At 42.3% G+C, this 23,299-nt stretch overlaps 1 protein-coding gene and 1 long non-coding RNA gene across 11 annotated transcripts in view; one reads left to right on the top strand and one right to left on the bottom strand.

Annotated features, from left to right (window-relative positions):
• PTPRT (protein tyrosine phosphatase receptor type T) overlaps positions 1–23,299 on the top strand; it is a 450,746-nt gene that overhangs the window by 163,798 nt on the left and 263,649 nt on the right. For all 10 annotated transcript variants that reach the window (XM_038158539.1, XM_038158540.1, XM_038158545.1 and 7 more), the window contains exons 3-6: positions 5,806–6,077; positions 10,711–10,792; positions 13,870–13,985; positions 16,699–16,873. In XM_038158539.1, coding sequence (XP_038014467.1) covers positions 5,806–6,077; positions 10,711–10,792; positions 13,870–13,985; positions 16,699–16,873 — 645 coding nt within the window. The remainder of the gene's footprint in view (positions 1–5,805; positions 6,078–10,710; positions 10,793–13,869; positions 13,986–16,698; positions 16,874–23,299) is intronic.
• LOC119710049 lies at positions 1,766–15,069 on the bottom strand. Its single transcript, XR_005259492.1, has 3 exons — positions 14,390–15,069; positions 2,155–2,284; positions 1,766–1,973 (listed from the first exon to the last, which is right to left on the bottom strand). It is a non-coding gene; the product is annotated as an uncharacterized LOC119710049 (long non-coding RNA).

Below are 23,299 nucleotides of genomic sequence, written 5' to 3' on the forward strand. Positions count from 1 at the left end.
TGGGAATGGGATACTGGGAAAGGGTCAGAGCACTCCTGCAAAGCCAAGCCTCGCCCGGCAAATCCCTTCCTACCAGGAGGGGATCAGGAGTAGTGAGTTAGTTTGTACCACAGCAGGTGCCTGGAGGATGAGAGACAAAGATGTAACTGGAAATGAGAGGTTTTGGACTGAATAAAAAGGGAAAAAAAAAATATGAGGGTAGTCAAGCAGTGGAGGAGGTTTTCCAGAGAGGATGAGCAATCCTCTGGGGAGGTGTGGAAGACTCAGTGGTAAGCTCAGGGCTGATCCTGCTTTGAGCAGGGGCTTGGCCTGAGGCCCCTTCAGCCCAGATTATCCCATGCTGCTTTGTTCTGCCTTAACAAGGACAGGTGTCAGACTCACTTTCTGGGAGATAGAGTTGTTCTTTGGCAATAAACACAAGTGGGTGTGAAAACAGGCTGGTGCACCTGCTGGAAACCCGTGTCTGTATGTTGGGGAGAGTCTGCTCTTTAAAACAACACTGTACACCTGGGTTTGCTGTTCAGGCTTTTAGAAGCCTCATTTTGCAGCGGAGCATTTTGACAGCTTCTTTTTCAAGTCTTTCCTGGTTGCTGTAATTTGACTTTTGAAGCAGCTCAGCTCTTCAAAGCCAGCAGTGAGACAGCACCAACCAAGGCCTGCCAGGCGCTGCCGGCGGCTCCTCGGTGCCTCGTTCCTTCAGCTGTCATTTGTCAGAGCACACTCGTGTAAACTTAATGAACAATGTGCAAAGCCATTAAAAACTCAATTACGGCCTTCTCTTTACTGCAGACGTGAGAGAAGGCAAACATAAAGTGCTGATGTGTAAACACAATAGCCACCATCTGCTGCAGAGCAGTGTTTCGGCTCCAGAAACAGGAGCTGTGCTGCAGATGCATCAATAATAGGACGCTTATCAAGGCATCATTATCCACCAAGCAGGGGAAAAATTGAAATTTATGGCCAGCTAGAGAGCACTTCATGGTTTAATTCCCCAATTTTCAGTGGTATGTTTAATAACTAGGAGAGAGTGGCGTTTTATGTTCCTGCCATTGCAAAGGATTTTTGAAAATGAATTTATTTACAGTCTCCCCATCCTTCTTGCTTCTGACTGATCTGAGCATAACACATTCATTTTTACATAGTCAGGATAAAACCAGCAAGATATTAATTAATTTAACCTGTTGATCCAAGAACACCATGTTTAATTGACCTTACGCTCAATTTGCTTGAATAAGCTTATACTTTTCTGTCAAATAAACATAAAAAAAGAACTTTCATCCAGCATAGATAATTTTTCCTCCAAATTTCATTTTTTTCAGTTCAGTGTAATATTGGAAACTTGAACTTTTGTTAGGAAGTAAACAAAACAATGAAACTCAATAATATTTTTGTTTCTTTTTTCCCCCAATTGGATATGCAACAGTCTAAACAAGAGTTTCTCCAAGATACCTTTTGTTTTATTCATGTTCTTGCCTGGAGACATTCAGGAGGCTTTCAGTCATCTATTAGTCAATAATTTCCATTTGTGACATGTTAATTCATTCCTTAGTCCTTTGTATGAGTGGAAACTGTGACAAGTGATTTGTTGGTGCCAGACCAGAGTGTATCTCTTTTATTTGCACATATAGGCCTATAAATTGAGAATAAGTCCCATCAGCTTCAGCTCTGTGCTCAGCCTAAAGAAGGCTGTCAGACCCTAAATCACAATATGCCAATTTTCATTAAGAATAATGAGGAAAACCACATTTGTCTTTAAAAGGCTGGCTTGTCTTTTATTTATTTTCTCCTGGTGGGAGCTGTTTTCATGATCTCTCACCTCCTCCTAAGTGATGGATCTTGCCCACACAAGTTCCACAGACAAATTTGGAAATTTGTAATAGGATGTGGATCCCATCTGTTGATCTTGGAGCATGCAGAGCAACTTTGTGAAGGTCCTGGAGGACAGGATTCCTGTTCAAGTTCACGCCGTAAAACTAAAAATTAAAAAAAAAGAAAAAAAAGTCTATTTGGGGTCAATTTATAGGATATAGAGTGTCATTTATTCACTGTTGAATTTTATATTAAATATTATTATATTTATATATTATATATATTTTTATAATATAATTTAATAATATAATAAAATAATTTAATATAATTTATATCAGTGATTACCTTGATGGAATTACAAGTTTTCGGCCCCTAGGATGACCAGGCTTGAAGTGTTTCTCTGGATCCTGTGGGGTGAGCTGTTCCTGGGGTGTCCCAGGGAAGAGTTTGTGGGGGAAGCTGCCACTCCAAGAGCCTGCAGAAAGAAAGGACTGTGGTAGAGTTCCTAGGGAACAAATCCCTTTAAACAAGGTGTGAGTTCTTTTCTCTGGCAGAGATGGCTCTGTAAGTGGATATTTTTCATCTTTTCCACTGTCATAAAATAATACCTCTTATCAGGACTTTTCTTGAGAAAATTGTGTTTCTTATAGGATTTCCTCCTGTATCTCTACACACATTGTATTAAACAAAATCATATGTTATAAATAGGAAGCTGGGAATAATTTATCCATGACAATTGTTTGCAAGGTTATTTTTTAGTAATTAAGACAAATTATTTTGATAAGTCCATTTTGGTGGATGGGTTTTCTTCTTGTTGGTGTTGTCAGTTGCTGGATTCAGGTTCCCCACTCTCCCCAGAACTGTCAGCAGTTGCACAAAAGGCCATGAATAGCTTGTGATTCATTATTTTGTGGGTGGTGAAAAATAAAATTGTAATTATTGCTTGGAGCTTTTTATAAAAGCTGATGTTTTTTCTCCCAGAGGAAAGCTTGTTAGTTTTATATATGGATCAGTAAAAGTGAAATACTCCCTAACTTTTGCTGTCATTGAAGCACTTACCTCCCCCAGTGCAGTTCAGGGCTGCATTGAGTTAGACACAGCACAGATCAGAGCAGTTCTTTAGGGCAGGATAAGCTACATATTATCCAAATTAAAAAGAGAAAAGTTGAGAGGCATGCCCAGAAGTGGAATGTTGTGCCAGGTGCTGTGCAATCAATTACGGTGTAAAAATCCCTTTTCCTGGGAGCCTCCCCAGTGTGGGAGGCACTTGGTCAAAAACCTTGTGAATGCACAGGAGCTCTGCTGTTCCCTGAGTGATTCTGGGCTGCACCTGCCTCCTGCAGGGTGGGATCTGGCACATGGAGAACTTGTCTTCACTGTACTCCAGTGGCCTCAGGCAAAGCATTTCACAGCAGCTGCTGGACTCCTCCAGACCAGGCCACCCTTACTCAGCAGTTTTACAGTGTCTTCCCTCCCAAATTCCCTGCAGAAGAGTGATTCTTGCAACTCTGTACTGACAGAGATCCTAGAATCCCAAAATGGGTTGTGCTGGGAGAGACCTTAAAGCCAATTCAGTCCCACCCCTGCCATGGCAGGGACACCTTCCACTGTCCCAGGCTGCCCCAAGCCCTGTCCAGCCTGGCCTTGGGCACTGCCAGGGATCCAGGGGCAGCCCCAGCTTTGCTGGGCACCCTGTGCCAGGGCCTGCCCACCCTCACAGGGAACAATTCCTTCCCAATTTCCAATCTAAATCTCCCCTCCTTCAGCCTAAAGCCATTCCCTGTTATCCTATCCCTTCATCCCTTGTCCCAAGTCCCTCTCCAGCCCTCCTAGAGCCCTTTTAGTCCCTGGAAGGGGCTCTGAGGTCTTTCTGGAACCTTCTCTTGTCCAGGTAACCCCCCCAGCTCTCCCATCCTGGCTGCAGAGTAGAGCACCCAGCCCTGGTGGAGCTGGGAGTCACAATCAGCCTGCCCAAGCCCGGCTGTGTCAGGATCCCAGGCTGCTCTCAGCTGAGAGGCTGTGCTGCCTCTCCAGGCCTGCTGTTCTTACTGATAATAAAGTTCTCAGACCATAGGAACTGAACCCAAATTTCAGTTTCTCAAAAGTTTAGTTTATATGAGTAGATTTTTAAGAGTAGTGTGTATACATTGCATGCTGAAGAAGAGGATTTTATGGTTGACTGGGAGCAGAATTACATCAGCAATGGGCATTTGTCAGGATCCTAATTTTTAGACTAAAACCAGGAAGTTTGGATTCAGCTCTAACATTTCTCCAAGTTCTTGCTGAGAATCTGGAATTTCTTGACTTGGGACCATTTTGGTTTTTGTTTTTCCTTCATTTCCACTGAAAGGCACCATTGCCAGAGACCATCTTGCCTATAAATTTTCTTAGAGTCTCTTCCTGTTCCCCAGCTGTGCTTGCATTGCACTGGAATTTTCCAAGGTCTTTAGAGTGTGTAACTTTATTAATTTATTTCTTTTAAGATTGACTTCCTCCTGTCGATCCTTTACAAAATGAATATATATCACATAAATACTGGGGGAAAAAAATCTTCTGAGAGAAAGTTGCTTGTAGCTGTTATAAATTTATAATATATGACTGTTCACTGCACAGAATTGATCCAGATGTTCGCCTGGCTCATCTGAGTCATCTGCTATGGTGAAGAAAAGGGAAAGTCAATAGGTCAGAAGTGAGGCAGGGCTTTTCAAACTCAATCTTCTGTGAACTGCAAGAGGCCAGCAGACAAACAGATCTGCAGGGTGGCTTGGCAGCAGCATCAGAGCCAGGAGTGTCAAGAGGGCTGTGTTTGATTAAAAATTATCATGCCTGGCTGCTGACACACAGATTCCCCCTGCCCCATCCCAGTGTTTTCTTTAGTTCTTTCTGAGTGTGAGTGTCTGCACCCCCATAAAGGAGATCCTGTAACCAGAATTGAATCAAATAACTCTCATCGTGTTCTCCCTTATTGCTGACATTTGTCACCTTGATGCATCTGTGAGGAGATGAGTGGAGACACAATATGCTATAAAATAACTGCTTGATGAATCCAAATGCGAGTTCAACATTGAGTGCCACGCTTAATATGATGCAGACTTCCAGGTTAACAAACTCATAAATTGCCTCAGTATACATTTCCCTCCCCAAATTCAGGCTACCCTTCCCTCCCACAAGAATTATTGTCCTGTTGCATTATTACAAGTAAAGATGTTTCTGTTCTGTTGACAACCCTCACTTGGTAGGGCTCTGAAAGTTGGGATTTTCTTCACATGACCTTCAAATATTCAGGGTTCACAGGTATGGACTGGCATGAAGGGTGTTGGTTGATGCAGGCAAATATCAGCTGAGAGCTTGCTCTGTTGTAGTTTTTGTGTTGAATCATAGAATTATTAAGGTTGGAAATTTTATAAATCATGAAATCCAACCATTAATCTAACACCATGCTCACCACTAACCCACATCCACCACATACACAAATTTCTTTAACACTTCCAGGGATGGTAACTCCTCATTCCATTCCAGTGCTTTCCAACAATTCCCATGAAGAATTTTTTCCTAATATCCAATCTAAACCTCCCCTGGTGCAACTTGAGGCTGTTTCCTCTCATCCTGTCACTTGTTACCTTGTATTGAATGTGCTTTTGGGGCACGGTGTGCAGCAGGAGAACCTGGTTGGTGCTTGAAGAGGGAATGTTCTTTTGTTTAGAGCGACTGTGTGATCACAAGGTGATAAAATAACGCAAGCAAGCCAGCATTTCCATTTTGATTTGCAAGGTATTTAATTGAAGTGGTTCTAGTTAGCCCTGAGTCTAGTGGTGTACATACCCTACAATTTTAATATCCTTTCTTTCCCTAACAACTGGCACCAAACAGCTGCTTCCTTCAGAGGAAGGTTTATTTTGTGGCTTGCGAGGGACCCGCTGACTTTTCCAACGGAGCTGTTTACATCAAAAATCCAAGCAAACCCACTCTTTGTTCTCTTTTTCCTTTGCTCTGCAGGCTCCTTCATGATGGTGAACAGTTCTGGGAGAGCATCAGGGCAGAAAGCTCACCTGCTGCTGCCCACGCTGAAGGAGAATGACACCCACTGCATCGACTTCCACTATTACCTGTCCAGCCGCGACCGCTCCAGCCCCGGCTCCCTCAACGTCTACGTCAAGGTCAACGGGGGCCCCCAGGGCAACCCCATCTGGAATGTGTCAGGAGTGGTGACTGAAGGCTGGGTGAAGGCAGAGCTGGCCATCAGCACCTTCTGGCCACATTTCTATCAGGTAGGGGCTTGTAATACTTTTCCCTCTCCCTCCTTTGGATGTGTATTGTTAGTTTTGAAAATCATCACCTCCCTCCCTCAATTTTCCTCTCAGAGTAAGTTCACCTATAGTGGATATATAGGCAGCTTGACATATTTCTTTCCTCCTCACTTTTTTCTTTAGCTGTTGGCAGGCCACAGCCTGATGGATAGGTTGCAATTATTGATGAGACCCACTCGTTCATGATGAAATTGCCACTTGTATTGGCACTTTCCGTGGCACTGTGCGGCTGTAAACGAAACAGTTTCTGTATGTGTACCTGTACTTTGCATAAATCTCCCTGGATTATTTTTGTACCTTGGTTCCATAAGAAGGAACATTTTTTGACTTGGCTTTGCATCTTGTACCCATTTGGGGGGTGTAAGGAATAAGGTATTAATAAATTCTTGTACCATGGTATCATATGTGGTTATTCTTCTCTAGATCCTCAGCTCCTCCTCTTTCTAGCACAGATTTATTTATTCTGTTAGAAGACAATTTTTTTTTAGACAAGGACAAAGCCCAGGAATGTAATGGCTATGCTATTTTTTGGTTATATTACTTTTACATCAACTTATTAGTTGTCTGCTTCAAACTTCATGCGGCAACTTTGCAGCCATTGTTTCAATTTCAGTTAGATAATTCGTACACAATGGACTCACCTACTGCTTTTTATTTGTTGAAGGGTACTTTTGTCTTGTTTTATATTCAAGATACAAACAACAACAACAACAACAACAAAAGCCTGGGAGGTAATTGCATCCTAAACCTTACAGGAGATTTGATGTCCATGTGACACCAATAAAAGCCATGAGTGAGACAGGCACCGGGATAGAATGAACTATGAAAAGGCAGCAAATAGTCTGTGTATAAAAAACAGCAGGTAGAAAAGCCTCTCTTTTTCTTGCTTCTAATAACTGGGTAGGAGGTCTGTAAAATCTGAGCTGGAGGAAGATGCTTTAATGTTGAGCCTCTGAAAGAGTTGTGGATACCAGCAGAATCCACAGAGTGCACCAGGCAGGCGAGAGGGAAGGATAAAGAGATGCAAATGTGGGGAAAATGGTTTTTTAAGGGCACTGCACAACTTGTGACTGTTCTGAAGGCACACTGGAGTGCTCCTACTCCATTCATATTAACATGATCCTGGGCATGAAGCAGAATTTGCTTCATCGTTGGTTCTCCACAGAGATAACAGAAATGATCTTTCACCCAGAAAATCGGTGCTTGAAAAACCTGCAAAAGGCAGTCTGATCTCACACTAAGAGGGATCCTGCTCTCAGATATATCAATAGGAGGCTTCCTGAGCCTCACTTAGGTCTTTTACAAGTACTTTGGCAGGTCAAGTTTGCTTTTCTTGGGCAAAAGAATCCTTTAAATCAAACAAGAATTTTCTACTGAAGTACAAAACTGAATGAATTGGAAGGCAGCAGTACCTGGCCAGGAGTAGTTCCTTCCTAGAAAATGCAAGAGGCTTCTTTTTAAATTTGAGATGAGATGAGTGAGTGATGTTTCCTTCTGGTCATCCTTGTATTTTTGTTCCTTAAGCATGGCTTGTAAAATTTGAGATCTGTCCTGGATATTATGGGGGTCTAGTAGACTGATTTCAGCCTCTGGTTTTTTAAATCACCTTGTTGGTGGCCTGTAGTCCTGTGTGTTTCTACATTTAAGCAAGGTTTAAGAAAAAATCAAAAGGAAAAAGAGAACTTGAAGCTTGAAAAAATGAAGAAGAAAAATTATTGGTATTTGCCAGCCTAAAGTAACACTTCTGCCTAAGTAAGTCCAGAGGTGGGAGGATGACAAAACTTGGGTGTGTTGCGGCCTGAGAAGTGTCTTGTTTTTCACACTCATGATCTAGAATGTGCCATTGAAGTGTTTAATAAAATCCTAGGAGGGCTCAGGTTAGAAGGGACCCCAAAGATCATCTAATTCTACCCCCTGCCATGGGCAGGGGCACCTTCCACTGTCCCACTTGCTCCCAGCCCTGTCCATCCTGGCCTTGGGCACTGCCAGGGATCCAGGGGCAGCCCCAGCTTTGCTGGGCACCCTGTGCCAGGGCCTCCCCACCCTCACACTTGCCTTTTTTGTCAGCTTTAAAATCAATGCATTCTTGGAGAACTCTCTGTACACAAGAGGCCTGACAGCCTGTTCTGTATTTTGAAAAGACCATGCAAAACCAACATTTTCCCTAAATATTGAACTCTACATCAGGCAAAATATCAATTATCCTCCTAATGCACAGAAACCACACCATCCTGGACTGGGATGTGTACCAAAAAGTCATCCAGGCAGAACAATCTGAAGCTCTCTGCCCTGATCTGAGGCTTTATCAAGTACTTTGAACTTTGGAGATGTGGCTAGTGGAAAACTGGTATCCAAAGCAGTTGCCAGAGGTCGTGTTTTAGGTCTGGCAGTTCTGTGCAAGGGTCATAGGAGTCATCTGGCTGCAGAAGCACTTAGCTGAGACAGAAACGTGGGGAGATTTATCATGTCTACCCTGGAGTTACTTGTACTTGGATTCTCAGCCTGCAAATGTTTTCCAGCGTAGCGAGAAAAAGCTCTAATGGTTCTTGGAGAAAGGTAATACGTGTAATCTTGAATTACTGCTTGCCATAAGGATGAACTCAGTCCCAGAATGCACCAAGGGCAGCACTAGAGCCTGCCAGGAAGGTGTTTTTTTGATGTATAGCAAGGAATGTTATTGATCCATGCCTGGAGAAAAGCGTTGTAGCACAACAGATGAGCTGGGCCAGGCTGCTAACACAGACATTGTTGGTAAATCACAGTGCTGCAACGGGGGCTTGTTCAGTGGGAAGGAAACATGAAATGACTTTGTATTTGCAGACCTCAGGAGCATTTAAGAATGCTTTTTTAAGAGTGAAGCTTTGTATTTTGTCAGCTGTATTCATTTATGTGGATTACTTTAAATGCAAAGCATTATTAATTGCAAAGCATTGCCTGTCTCAACCATCATGCTGCATTTCCAACTGCATTTCAAAGGACATGAGTGATACTGAGCATGAGATTTGCAGAAATGGGCCCCATAAACATTTATTCCTACCTTTTCCCCATGCTGGGGTTCAATTTGCAGATTTCAGGAAAGCCTGAGTGCTTCCATGCTTCTCATTTTGATAGGGATGAGATGCTTCAAAATGCACAAAAAGACAATAATGTGTAAGTTTGAACTGGGAAAGGACTGGGAATATCTGAGTGTGAAGCTGAACAGAATAAAATAGTCAAACAATATTGCTTGGATTGAGAGGAGTCCTCTACTCAGTGGATTCTGCACCAGTGGGCAGGGATTTTTTAGAGGCTGAGTTGGTTATAATTAGGATGTATTGTGCTGTATTAAAGACCCTACACATGTTGGTAATTAACCAAAGCCAATTCTCTGTGTGTTGGTGCTTACTTTTGCCATCACTCATACCTGATGCCAATGCCTTGGAGAACTTATCAAGTTCTTGACTTGCAGAAAATTGAGAATTACTGTGTTGTGGCTTATGACTTTTCACAAATGTAAAACTAAAATAAGATTTTGTAGCTAAAATGTTGCACTTGAATTCAGGTCTTAAGGGAGTTGCAGTAGAGCCTTGCATGACCTTCCCAGTAAATGTAATTTTTATCATGAATATTTAATTGCTAAAGTAATTATAATTTCCATACTAAAGACACGTATTTTATACTCTTATTTTATGCAGTCCATAAAAAGCCTATCAACGACCTTGTTAACACAAAACACTTGCTAATGGTTTTTGGATTATTTTATCTTCCAGTAGCTTGCTTCTTCCTAGTATTTCCTGGGCAGCCTAATTGTTGTCCAGTCCCCTCTGGAGGAGAACTTTGTTTCTACATATTATTGGCTCCTGAGCTTTTCTTAGCTTGTCTTTGCCTGTTTTTATGCCTTTTGTTCCTTATGTATACATTTCAGGAGATCTCACATCTGGCTGTGTTTTGAATTGGGGGAAGAGATCTTAGGAAGACATGAAAACATGAGAAGAAACCATGTTCTGGAAGCCCAAATGCAAAGAAAAATTAACACCAGCAATTCTGTAGTTAGAAAGGATATTTTTGGTCTATTTTTATCCAGGGCAATATTTGGACAGTTGAACCTTTTACTGTAATAAATCTTTTGATGAAGGAGATAAAGAAGAGGCTGAACAGGGGCAGGCTGGGAATGCCAGCTTTTATTTAGAACAAAAAGAACTGTTGAAAACTGGTTTTCAATAGTTAACTCTGTGTTCTAGTAGTGAATTTCAGAAGTTACAAATGACTGGAATACTTTCTCCTATGGAACAAGTAGCTGCATCAGAACACTGCTCTAATGGCAGTGACTGTGCTGGCTGAACGTGTAATTAACTCTGTCCTTGGAAACCTGATTGTTTACTCATGCAAAAATCAGCAATCCAGTCTAGTGTGAATGCTTTAGTCAGATGGAGCGAGACTGGGACTTTCACCTGCAGAGACCAGCACCCATTCCTTCTCCACCCATTCATCTTTTAATGTGGTAAAGGATAGCATTGAATGACTCAGGCTTGGAATAGCAGCAGAATGTGGTGATTGCTGAAATTACTGATGGAAATGTTCTTTCTCAGATTTTTTTTTTTCTTTTGTATTTCAGGTGATATTTGAATCTGTCTCTTTGAAAGGACACCCTGGGTACATAGCTGTGGATGAAGTCAGAGTCCTCGCCCATCCCTGCAGTGAGCACTCTTTATTTTTCTGACTGTACTGGCGTGGTGTAGGCCACAGTTTTTGTCTAAAGGAGAGATTTACCCAGTTGGGTCAGCACTAAAATGTCTTGTCTCCCTCCAAGACCCCTAAAGTCAGTCAGCCTTGCTTAATTACCTACTTTTGCAAGTTGTACAAAAGGCAAAGCTGCTCTCAGTTTATGGCTAGTGGAATTCTCTCTTCTTTACTTGCTAATGAACTGATGGTTTTATTATTTCTTAATCTTATTGCTGTAGAAAACAATCTAAAATGCTTCTCATAATAACTTTTGAAAAGAAAAACCAAACAAATTGTTTCAGTGTTTCCTTGGGAAGAAGCCTGTCCCAAAGTTTCATTGGTTTCAATGTATTAGACCTGCTCAGAAAGCTGTGAAGAGATTAAAAATTAATCTTGTTCAGGCACTGCACTTATGCAGAAGTAGAAACTAATGCAGGTTCATTATTCAAAAATGTTAGTGCTGCATTTCTTCTATTGCAGACGCAACAATAAGCAGAGATTTATTTACTTTTTTATGTTTAAAGAAGCATTGTGCCTCAGTCTTTGAGTCTGAACTTGTTTGGTTCCTTTACCCACCTTCAGTGGGGCTTGAGGACTTTGTAGATTTTATGGATGTAATGTACAGTTAGTTACATGTAAAGATCTTTTTTAACAGCCCGTCTCTCTGGCTCATGGTTTCAGTAAGTCAGTGACAGCTGCTCACAAAAAAATGATGGATCTTATAGATGGAGTGAAATCAACTGTTTTTGCTGTGATCAGAATGTCAAAGAACATCTGCCTTTCAATGTGACAGACATGGTTCTGCTCAAGTTTAACAGGACATTTCTGATAACTGCAGTATGCTTAATTGCTGCTTAAGTAAATTATATTTGTATTTACCATGTGCTCATTGCTCAGGCCTTTGGGTGCATTTACTTCATTAAGGAATACTTACAGTCTGTATTAACCAGATGTTGCTGATAACTGGCAGCATCCAGACAAATCCCCAAATGCTCTGTGCCTTCCGCAGCATGTTGGGTGATTGCTGGTCCCTTCACTGGGATAGAGGCCACTAAACAAACCCTGGGGCAGAGCCTCAACAAGAAAACGATGGGATTTAAAGCAGTTAGGCAGGATGCTGTGTTGTATCCCTGCTTAATTAAGTAAACTGATTTTGAATCCATTTCTTCAAGTATATACAGGTCCTTGTCAAAATTAAATGCATTCTTGGTGACTCAGCAACAAAGTGTTTGAAACAGAGTTGATTGATTGGGGGTTTTTTTCAATCTGGTTGCAACCCCCAGCATACAGAGCTCATTACAAGCTGAAGTTCTCTGTAAATGCTGCTCCTGTCTGGTTCCAGAGCTGCTTTTGTTGTTCAGCAGTGTCAGTCACCAGGGTGAACGTCACCCACGTGCTCCCCTTCCTTGTACAGCCTTTGCCCCTCAGATTCCTTTCACAATTGTTGTAAATCAAAACACAAGGACTGTGAAGCTCCTGGTGACCCTGGAGGTTACTGAAATCATTGGTCTTATTTCTTCATTTCTGCTTTACCTTCACAGATGACAAAGGCAGACAAACCAAAGTCAGCAAAAAGCAGTGAAATGCCCCTAATGGCACAGTAATACAGAAAAATAAATGTATTGCTGGTGCTGCCTCTTGTTTTCCTTTGTCCTGTGAAGCAATACACTGGAATATCCATTTTCCTTATGCCAAAAGCTCATTGGCTCTGTGTGCATGAGCCCTTGCCATCACAGCACAACCCATGCTCCAGAGGCTGGGCAGACCCAAGGACCAGGATGTTGGCATTGGTGGGACTCCACACCTTTGTATTCGTAGCTGACTTACAGCTGCACACTTTAGGCTGCTGGCACAAATATTAGAATTATCCTGAAATACCCTGTAGAACATTCTGAGTGTCACCCAGAGAGAGTTTTCCAGTAAACCTTGATGCAAATCCCTGCTGCCCAGAAAGCAGGATGGTACAGAGTTCCTGTCCTTAGGAGCTGTCAGTAAGCTGTGTTGGATGGGGCACAGGAGCAGATAAAAACATTTGACATGGTGTATGAACACGTGTTCTCTGTTCATGTGTCAAACACTTGTACATCAAGTTTCAGCCATGCGCGGCCAAAGATGCCCACTTCCCTTTAAAGCTGTTTCCTCCAACAGAAGAGAGGTTATATTGTCCTCTGAAATGATGTATTTCAGTGTCTAATCATACTAGAAAATATGCAGATATTGTTGAAAAACACCGACCTTTTTAGGTGTTTTTTCAGAGTATCATACTAAAATTTTTCACATGATGCACAAACCTTTTCCTGAAGTCCTGAAAGAAAATAGTTCACTTAAAGGTGTTGCATTCACTGCTGTAATCTTGTTTATACTTTTAGTTGAATAGAGACCTAACTCAGTCTGATATTTAATCAAAAAGATAATCCTCTCATCTAGTTTCTTTGTGAAAAAAACTCCACGTCTGCATTTTTAATACCACTGGTTTAATTTTGAACTAATGCTGAATTTAGTGTCAGCAGAACATTGATATCAGTGATCTTAAACTAAACCAGTGATACAATACTGTCAGTTAAATGAATATTTCATTTAATACCTGATTTGATATTGATGAAGCGTTATTCTAAAGGTCTAGGACATATTTGATAGTCAAGAAATGAAAAAGAATAAAAGACTCATGTGAAAATGGGGTTTGGGTCAGTCATGCTTGACAAGCACAAAAGCATTTGACTTTTTTTGACCTTTTTAGAAACATAGTTTTCTGAAGAAAAGAGATGACTCAATTACTCTTTATAGCAGGCAATAAGAAATTGTGCCAGTGACCATGAACCTGTGATTTGATCCAAATCTGTATTTTCAGAGCTGCCAGGGCTCTCTAAGATCCCTCAGGCCACCTTTTCCCAGCTCCATCCCCACTTCTCCCTGCAAGGAGGAGTTAAACACCCAAGGGCAGCTGTGTTTTGCAAAGCCACTTTTGCAAAGGCTTTGCTGGGTGTTTGGGTGGGTGAAGCACAGATGGTTCCTGCCTGGCTCTACCCTTGCAATCCTCTGCCTCTTTTGTCAGGAAAAGCCCCCCATTTCCTGCGGCTGCAGAACGTGGAGGTCAACGTGGGGCAGAACGCCACCTTCCAGTGCATCGCCGGGGGGAAGTGGTCACAGCACGACAAGCTCTGGCTCCAGGTAAAGCAATGCCCTGCTGGGCTTTTTGTGATTAATTTGGGGCTTTCTTTGCTTTTGCAAGTGAAATAAATAGCTGGAGAAAGATTGGTGATGAAAGAAAATATTTTCATTAAGATCCTTTGAAGAGCTGCCGTAAATTTTTTATAGGTGAGAGTTTGAGGTGACGAAGTATGGAATTAGGAGACAGAAAAAGGAAACAAATAGCCAGTAACAGCAAAATTCTGGTTTCAAACAAATGTCCACATACCTGTAAACACTCAGCCATAAAGCAGAAGAGAGAGGAAGTGGAGCAATTCTCTTCTGCTTTATTATGCCATTTGCTTTCCTTTCACCCTAAAAAATTCTCAGCCTGGAGTCAGTGATAATTGTTAAGAAGGAAATCTCCAAGGTCTGAAATTACTTACCTGTGTGGTTAAAATAGGCAAACCCAGTTTGCACCCAGTTCTTGCACCCAGTTTCCCTTGGCTGCATTGACAGCAGATTTGGTCTTGTTCCTTTTAGTCACTCACTAAAAGACCAAAACATTCCTTCCCTGGATGTCTTATTTGCAGCCTACTGATCAAAAACTGGTCTGGGTCCTGCTCTTCTGGTGGGTGCAGCAAAAACCTTGGGAATGCATTGTCAGTGTTAGAATTGACATCAACCCCAACATCAGCACATGGCGTGTGTGTTTCCCAGTGAAGGACACTATAATTTCTCCTGCCCCTTGAATTTTTCTGCTATCTGGACTCCCAGCATTACCATTCCAGAAGCTTTTAAAATAGTTGAGTTCCTAAGTGTTTAAGTCCAAAACAAGTCAAGAGGGTTCTTGTTGCATGTTCCCAAGGCCAACATAATTTGGAGAACACTAAAGCCAGTCCAAAAGTTTTATTCTCAACTTGGAATGATGTGCCAGAGGTTTTGATCACTCTGTAGTTGTAACATCTGGGGGAGACAGGAAGGGCCTTTCTAGTCAAAAATTATTCCAGATTTTATCAAATTTTATAATTGACTTCAGGCATTTTAATAAAATTTAAAAATAACATTTTCAAATCTAGCTTAAATCAAGGAATTGGCTAATCTAATAATAAAAATTAAAAATAGTACTGGGAAAAAGGCTTAAGTTGGTGAGACATGTGGTTGGCATTATATAAAAATGATTTTATACTCAGTAACTATGCTCTCATCACAGCTGTTCTTCTAAAAACTGCTTTATTAACTTGAATTTATTTACCTGTGGTGTACATCTAGCACCCACTGAGATATATTTTTGACTTATTTTATCTTTTTTGGGTTCTTTCATTAAAATATTTTCCCAGTTACAATTAGATGTGTGTGAAAACAATTCTGACCTGCAGCGATATGAACCTTTCCCTGTGAGAAGCAGAGCTGGGGAGAAAAGAATTGCTATTGTTAATGAAAACCTGTTTTCCATTCTCTAAAACTGCAACATTTAATGAAAATAGCCTTGGAAACACCCCTAAAAACTGTTTAGTGGAAACTGCCAAAACAGCAATGTGCTTTCCTTTAAAATTCCCAATAACTGGACAAATGAGGAGGTTGAGGTGTTTATCCTGTGGAGAACAATTTCTGGCTAATTCTTTGCCTGTCCCTTTTCCAGTTGGAAAAATGTAGTCTGGCATTGGTAGAGAGGTTTATTGGGGAATGCTGGATATACAAGGATGTCTGCTCATCCAACCAATTTATTTAAATTGGTCCAGAATCAGAGTTTTGCATCTGAAAAGGCCAAATTTACAGAATCTGTTCATTTGTAGTGTTTTCCCAGGTGAACACAAAGCCTTCAGCTGTTGTGTTTTCACATCCAAGCTGGGCCTCTAATTACACTGGGTGGAACTGCACAGTGGCAGTCAGACCTGCCCCTCTGCAGCCTCTGCAGGAGCTAATCTTAAAATCACAGGATGTCCTGAGCTGGGAGGGACCCCCAGGATCACCCAGGGCAGCCCCAGCCCTGCACAGACCCCCCAACAGCCCCACCCTGGGCATCCCTGGCAGCGCTGTCCCAACGCTCCTGGAGCTCTGGCAGCCTCGGGGCCGTGCCCATTCCCTGGGGAGCCTGGGCAGTGCCAGCACCCTCTGGGCAAGAACCTTTCCCTGCTCTTCAGCCTGACACAGCTCCAGCCATTCCCTGGCTCCTGTCCCTGTCACTGAATTCCTACTCTGATCAAGCCAAGTGTCCTCAGTGTCCTGCCCCTCATATGTGTTCCCTTCCAGACACTTCATCCTCTTTGTATCCTTAGAACACACCAAAAGCCCAGATATAGATCAAATATTAAATAGAAATGCAAACTTAAATATATATTAGAATCACAGGTTTGGGTTGAAAGGGACCTTAAAGCTCATGCAGTCCCACCCCTGCCATGGACAGGGACACCTTCCAGTGTCCCAGCTTGCTCCAAGCCCTGTCCAGCCTGGCCTTGGACACTTCCAGGGATCCAGGGGCAGCCCCAGCTGCTCTGGGCACCCCGTGCCAGGGCCTGCCCACCCTCACCTAGGTATAAGAATATTTAGGGCCCAGCTCACACAGCCCTGTGGATTTCCTGAGGGAATGGCTGAATTCTTCCCTTGAAAAGCCGTGCTGTCCAAAACCTCTCCCAGCAACGTGAACACGGAGCTCTGACCATGTTAAGCACGCCAAAGAGCGACTTACACACGGATGCACCAACACATAACCTACCTGTCTCCATGATGGCATTATTTCTCTCTGCCTCTGCAGCAGTGGAACGGGAGGGACACAGCCCTGATGGTCACTCGAGTGGTCAACCACAGGCGTTTCTCGGCCACGGTCAGCGTGGCCGACACGTCGCAGCGCAGCATCAGCAAGTACCGCTGCGTCATCCGCTCCGACGGCGGCTCCGGCGTCTCCAACTACGCCGAGCTCATCGTCAAAGGTAGGAGCAGCAAACCATATTCCTGCACAAGGAGTGCTTCCTCCTGGGGGATAACTGTCTATGAAAACTGGCATTCTGTTGGACCTTCTTTCGTTCATGTTAAAATAAGGAAAAAGGGTGAAAGTGACTTGAGTTTAAGTCGGTATCTTGGGTATTTGAATTTAAAGTGGCCAGAAAAACCTGTCATTTCCATCTGCCTCCCTTGCCATCCTTTGGTGCTCCAGTGGAAATAGCTCTTCTCTATTTCTTCTCTCTCACTGGTGCACATGTAGTAATTTAATACAATTTTGTACAGGGCAGTTAAAAAAACCCCAGAGATTCTGTGTCTCACTACACTGCTCACACCTGAATGGAACATTTCCTGCCTGTAATTTTCTTTTAAGTAAAAGCTGCGTGGCAGTTCCCCATATTTGAATTTAAGCTTTGGACACAGCCCTCTTTTAAAGTTTTGTAGTAAAATATGGTGGCTATGGGGACTTTTACTGTAGTTAGCTGAATAGTTTGACTGTCAGTCAGCTTCACAAGCTGCTTTCCTTTCCAGTATTTTATCAGGCAGAAATAATCTTGTGGTGCAGTATTGCATGTCAGCAGAGACTGTTCAGGGCTGCTGGCAGTAAATGCTGGGATTGATTCTGCTGACGCCCTGAAGTCCAGAGTAGAAGCATCAGTAGTTCTTGAAGGGTGTTTGGATTTTAGCCATTTTACCATGATTCAAGAGCCTGACACGTGCAAGGTGTGTCTTAATCTCACCTTCCCGTGGCAGGTGGTGAAGTGCTATCCCCTCTGCTGAGTTCTTCTTTCTTTATTTTTTAAACCTACCTTGAGCTGCACCACAGGAGTGCTCACTGTCTCTTAGGTGGTGAGTTCAGAAAGTGGCTGGGTTGTTCCTGAGGTATTCTGTGTTTAGGGTGAGAGGAATTTGAAGTCTGGGTCTGCTCACAGGGTATAATTTACTGATCTAAGTGGAGGGTATGAAAACAGAGGGCAGCTGTACAAATGAGATCAGGTTGTCCACTGTGCTGTTTTCTGCCAACTGATCTGTCCTTTGGTGATCAGATGCCTTTGTTATGCCTTGGAGTGTTGTGTGGTGCAGATGTTTGGACCACATGGATCACGAGGAGAATGCTTGTGGTGGATGCCAAGTGCTTTTCATTCCCATCCAGTGATCTTGTATCTTGTTCAAATCTGGAGGAATTAATTCACAATTAAAAGGGGATTGAACTGCCAGGAGGGGCACACCTAGGATTGTACCACAGCAAATAGAGGGAAGGCACCCTTCCAGGGCAAGCAGCTATCAGAGCACTCCAGGCTCAGTTAGGTGCCTGGAATTCACAGAATTCACAGAATTCACAGAATTCACAGAATGACCAGGTTAGAAGAGACCTTCAATATCATCCAGCCCAACCCAGCCCCAACCCCTCAGCTAAACCCTGGCACCCAGTGCCACATCCAGGCTTTGTCAAACACACCCAGGGATGGTGACTCCACCACCTCCCCGGGCAGCCGTGCCAGAACTTTATCACCCTTCCTGTGAAAAACTTTTTCCTGATATCCAACCTGTGTTTCCCTTGGTGCAGTTGGGAACTTCAGCTTCAGTTGGGAACAAACTTCATGTTTGTTGTTTTGGGAAAAAAATAGAAGAATAAATTAAAACCAAGAATGGCTGGATGTCCAGCAGGGAAGGTGCTGATGGCCTCATTGCTGGATTGCTCAGCAATGCACCCACCTGGAAGGAACTTTAACAGGATCATATTGTTGTGGGAAGGTCCCATCCTGCTCCTCATCCCTGATTAGGACGCAGGTGAGGTTAAGTGGCTCATTTGAGGTCAGTTCAGTACCACCCTGTGACACACTGGGCTTCCGACCAGCCTGACTAATTTTACTGTGAATAATAGCAAATTTGTAATGCATGTGCACAGGCGGCAATGAAAGCAAATTGGAATTGTTTAATTCTGGAGAGATGATTATTGAATTGTAATAATGTACTTGAGCATACATTCAATTAGCCTGTAATTGAGGTTTTGCTCATTTGATAGTCCTGCTCCTAAACCTGCTAAATCCAAGCTAAATCTCTGCTTCTCACGTGCTTTCTCTTGATCAGAGGAACATAAAATCACAGGGTGATTCAACAAAGATTAAGATTTAAGTGTGTCTATGTAATCTTTTTAATTGAAAGATGTGTTTGCTTCCCTATGCATAAGAAGTTTTATTGGAGTATTTAGAACAGAAAGTAGTTTACATGTCTCAATATTGAAAGAAAAAGTTTGATAGATATCAGAAGAGTGGTTTTACTTTGAAATGTGCATACTCCTAAGCTCCAAATTGGATAGTAAATTCCTGTTTCAGCAAACGGAATGATCAATGAAATTAAACACAGCACCTTGATTGTCTGTGGGCACCTTCACTAAGAGCAATGTATTATTGAAAAGAAATTACTGGCAATTTTATACAAAAGAATATAACAGTATTAGTTCCAAATTATTCCAGTATGTTTAGTGGCAGGAGATACATTTGTAATCCTGTGAAAATGCTGTTCTCCAGGCAGCTATTTGCTGTATGTGCTAATGCTTGTCTGTCTTCTGGCTTGAATAAATGACAATACATTTATTCTTCTCTTTGCACTCTCCAATCATAATAGCCAGGCCAGAAAAACCTATCATTTCCATCTGCCCCCCTTGCCATCCTTTGGTGCTCCAGTGGAAATAGCTCTTCTCTATTTCTTCTCTCTCACTGGTGCACATATAGTAATTTAATACAATTTTGTACAGGGCAGTTAAAAAAAGCCCCAGAGATTCTGTGTCTCACTACACTGCTCACACCTGAATGGAACATTTCCTGCCTGTAATTTTCTTTTAAGTAAAAGCTGCATGGCAGTTCCTCGTATTCTGAGCAAAATGTAGGCCTTGCTTGTATAAAGATTGTTTAAAATACTGTGGAAATTGGCTAGAATTTTATCATTTGAGGTCTCTATTAATGCTGGTGTCCTTCCAGGACACATGCCACATCAGGTAAGGCTGTGGATAACATTTTAAACTCTGTGGGGGTGTATGGAGAACTGTTTGCAGTTAGTTTTTTATTCCTTGATCCCTTTCAGGTACTCTGGATGCCCAAATTAATCACTCAATATATGAAAGGAATCCGAGCAGAACTGATAAAGAGGGAATATTACAGCATCTATGTCCTATTTTTATGAGCCATTTTTTTCTGAGGTCTTCACTCTCCAGAAGCCTCTTAAAATGAGAGGCTGCTACTTGTTTCCTGCTACCTGTTGCTACCTCAACATGCTTTTAAGGTTCCTGGCATTTTTGTAGGGTCTGTTCTACTACTGCAGGGTTAGGAGGAGCCTGTTGAGCCTCAGCCCAGCCTCTCCATAGACCTCCAAGGTGATGTTCTAGCTCTCTTCAATTTTGTCTTAGTGGATTTTCAAAGTGTTTGGCAGGAAAAATAACCTGTCTCTTACCTGAGAGGCTTTCTGTCATCACTGTGGTATTTGGGACAGCTCACTTTTGCTTTTATCAGGCTTTTATCAGTCGCACGAGGAGCTGATGCCTTGAGTGACACCAGAGGGAGAGGTGGGCTCCTTGTCAGAGTTGTTTATCATTCTCTCTCTGGGTCTCCTCTGGTGTGATGCTCATCACTGCAATTCCACCATCTGTTTATTGACTCACCAGGTACACACTGAAATCTGCTCGAGTGATTGAGTCTCTTCCTAAAAGCAAGACACCAGAATTTACAAAATAAAACTAACCCCAAACCACAAAACAAAAGAAAACAGCACAGACAAAAGCACTAAACAATGAACTGAATCAAGAAAACCTGTCAAATTGTTGGAGTTGAGATACTCAGGTGTGAAAAACATGATAAATAATTACCCATTTAAATAAATCCATATATGGAAGCTTTTCCAGTATGAAATACACTGTGAACATTTCAGATTTACACTACTAAGACAGATTCATCAAGGAAAAGCTCTACAGGTATTTTGCTGTCTCAGTATTTATTACTAGAACTGACTCCAGAATAGTTTCAGGTAAATATTCAACAGCAGGAAGTCCCACTAGGAGAAAGAATTTTCTGGAGCTTTAAAATCATAAGAAATGAAAACATCTTTGTTCTTTAGCTGAGCCTGATCTTGGGCTGGAGCTGGTTCTCGAAATGTCACATCAGGCTCTCCATTGATTTCCTTGCAAACAAGAATTTCAGTGTGGGTTTGGAAGTGTGTGACTCATGTGTGTAACACACTCTGGAATGTGTTCCTGGGATGAGGAGATAGTTCCATGTAATCATGGAGGAGGCTCACCAACCCCAAAGTTTTTCACTTCCTGTAGAGCTGTTATAGAGAGATGTGATAAATGTGACAAAGACCCAACCATTTAAATATTTTCTGTATTGGCTTTGTTTTGTTTTTTTTTTTTGCTTGTTTGTTTTGGTTTTTGTTTGTTTGGTTGGTGTTTGTTCGTTCATTTGTTTGTTTGTTTGGATTTTTTGTTTGTTTGTTTAGGGTTTTGAGGTTGGGGGGTTTTTTTGTTTGTTTTTTGTTTTTTTTTTTTTAATATTTTCATGCCTGATACACAGATAGTTCTATACCCTGAGATATTAATGCCAAATGTGCTCATTAAAACAGACACAAAAAACATCCTGGCCATCATGGGGTAATATAACCTCTGCTGGTGATGCTCAGGTCTCCATACTTCACCCAGGAGATGGGGTGTGGGTATGAAAAGTAGGTTCTGTATTGGAACTGTCCTCCTTTGCCATCAGAGTGGCCGGAAGACCACGTCCCTCTGTCCCTTAGAACTCCTGGGGAGACAAGCTCAGCTGTGGCACATCTGGTTTAGATTTTACTGTCAAAAAAGCAGGTTTTCCATGTGCATTAATAAGCAGCTGGCAGGTGTAAAGATTGCTATCTGAATTTATCAGCTTCATCCAGATCACAGAAGTTTCTGGGCACATTTGAACTCATCTGCCTGAGTTCTGCACATTAATCAAGGCCCTCAAAGCTATCAGCTTGTGAGCAGGAGTCGGTCCCTGGCTGGTGCTCCCAGCAGTGTCAGGACACTGATAATGAGGGTTCCCTCGGGCTGCCTGCTCTCTCTTTGCCTGTTTCCTCCCAGCTCTCACAAGTACAGTCAGTGTTCAGTGCTGTGCTGTGCTGTGAGAAGCTGAGTACAGATCTGCTAAAACACCTAATGAGGAGCTCTGAGCACTACCCCCAGACTGGGAGGTGCATCCTGGCTGTTTGTGAGGGCTGTGCTGCCTGTGAAATACCTGAATGAGGGAGAGTGGCTCTGTCATTAACAGAGTGCCTGAAAAAGCCACTTCTCCCTTTATTTCTTTGCAGTCATAGTGGTGTAGGGATTGCACCAATCCCTTTGTTGGCATCTGCTGGTAATTACCTGAACTCGTCACTGCTCTGTTTAATTCAGTGCAGTTCAGTGGCTGTTGCTTTAACTCAGTTTTAATCATGGGGTGGGTGTGTGGTAAGAAGAGAGGAGGCAAAGAGATTACAAGCACTCCAATTTCTCTTCTGTCCATCCAACTTCATATCTGTGAAGCCAATGAAGGAGATGGAAGACAGAGCTGTTGTATCGTAGATGTTCAGTGGTATGAAACATGAGTCCTCTCAAAAGGAAATATTTCCCTCTCCTTATGTTTAACTTCCAAAACAGAGCTGGGAAATGAAGCCACTTCCTTGAGGAGTGATAAGTGTGCAGTTTACAGAAAGGATCCAGTTGTCAGCATTGCATCCGGTGCCACACAGACCTGCAGCAATGGTCCAGAATACGTTTCCTGGTTTCCCTTGTTTATATTAATCAAGAGGGTGTAAACAAACATATTCAGGAGGAGACAAAGCCACAAGGGGTACAAGACAAGTTCATAAACTAATGGTGTATTGTCAATTCAATCTATATTTTCCCCAAGTTTTTGTTTTTCTCTTCAGCAGCCTTTTTGTTCCTCTGTAAGATGAGCAGGGAGTACTCAGGGTTTAAATTCACCTTGTTTCTAACAACCTGGGAAATGATAATGGCTCTCCTATCACACCTGTACATGCAAACTTTTAGTTTCTAGTTCGAATTATTAAGGAGGTTTAAGGCAACTGCATAGAGATTAACTCGGGACTGTTGATGCTCAGAAAAGAACATAAAATACCAAGAACACAGCCCCCTGCCTTTGCTGCCTGGAAGTGTCCTTGCAGTGAATGACCACCAGATATGTGCCATTATCAAACAACCCGGCAGCTTTCCATTCTTTGTTCCTTTTTAAAGTACAGATTTTCATGCAAACTGATTGTTAATGATGCTCACATGACATTAAAATTCAAAATTACACATTTCTTTTGCTTATGACTGAACTTAAAGACTTAGCACGAAAGATGAGTCACATGCATTGTTAACTCTCTTCTGCTCATCCTTCCTCTGCCTGCTT

The sequence above is a fragment of the Motacilla alba genome, chromosome 20, assembly GCF_015832195.1.
Source record: "Motacilla alba alba isolate MOTALB_02 chromosome 20, Motacilla_alba_V1.0_pri, whole genome shotgun sequence".
NCBI classification, from domain to species: Eukaryota; Metazoa; Chordata; class Aves; order Passeriformes; family Motacillidae; genus Motacilla; species Motacilla alba.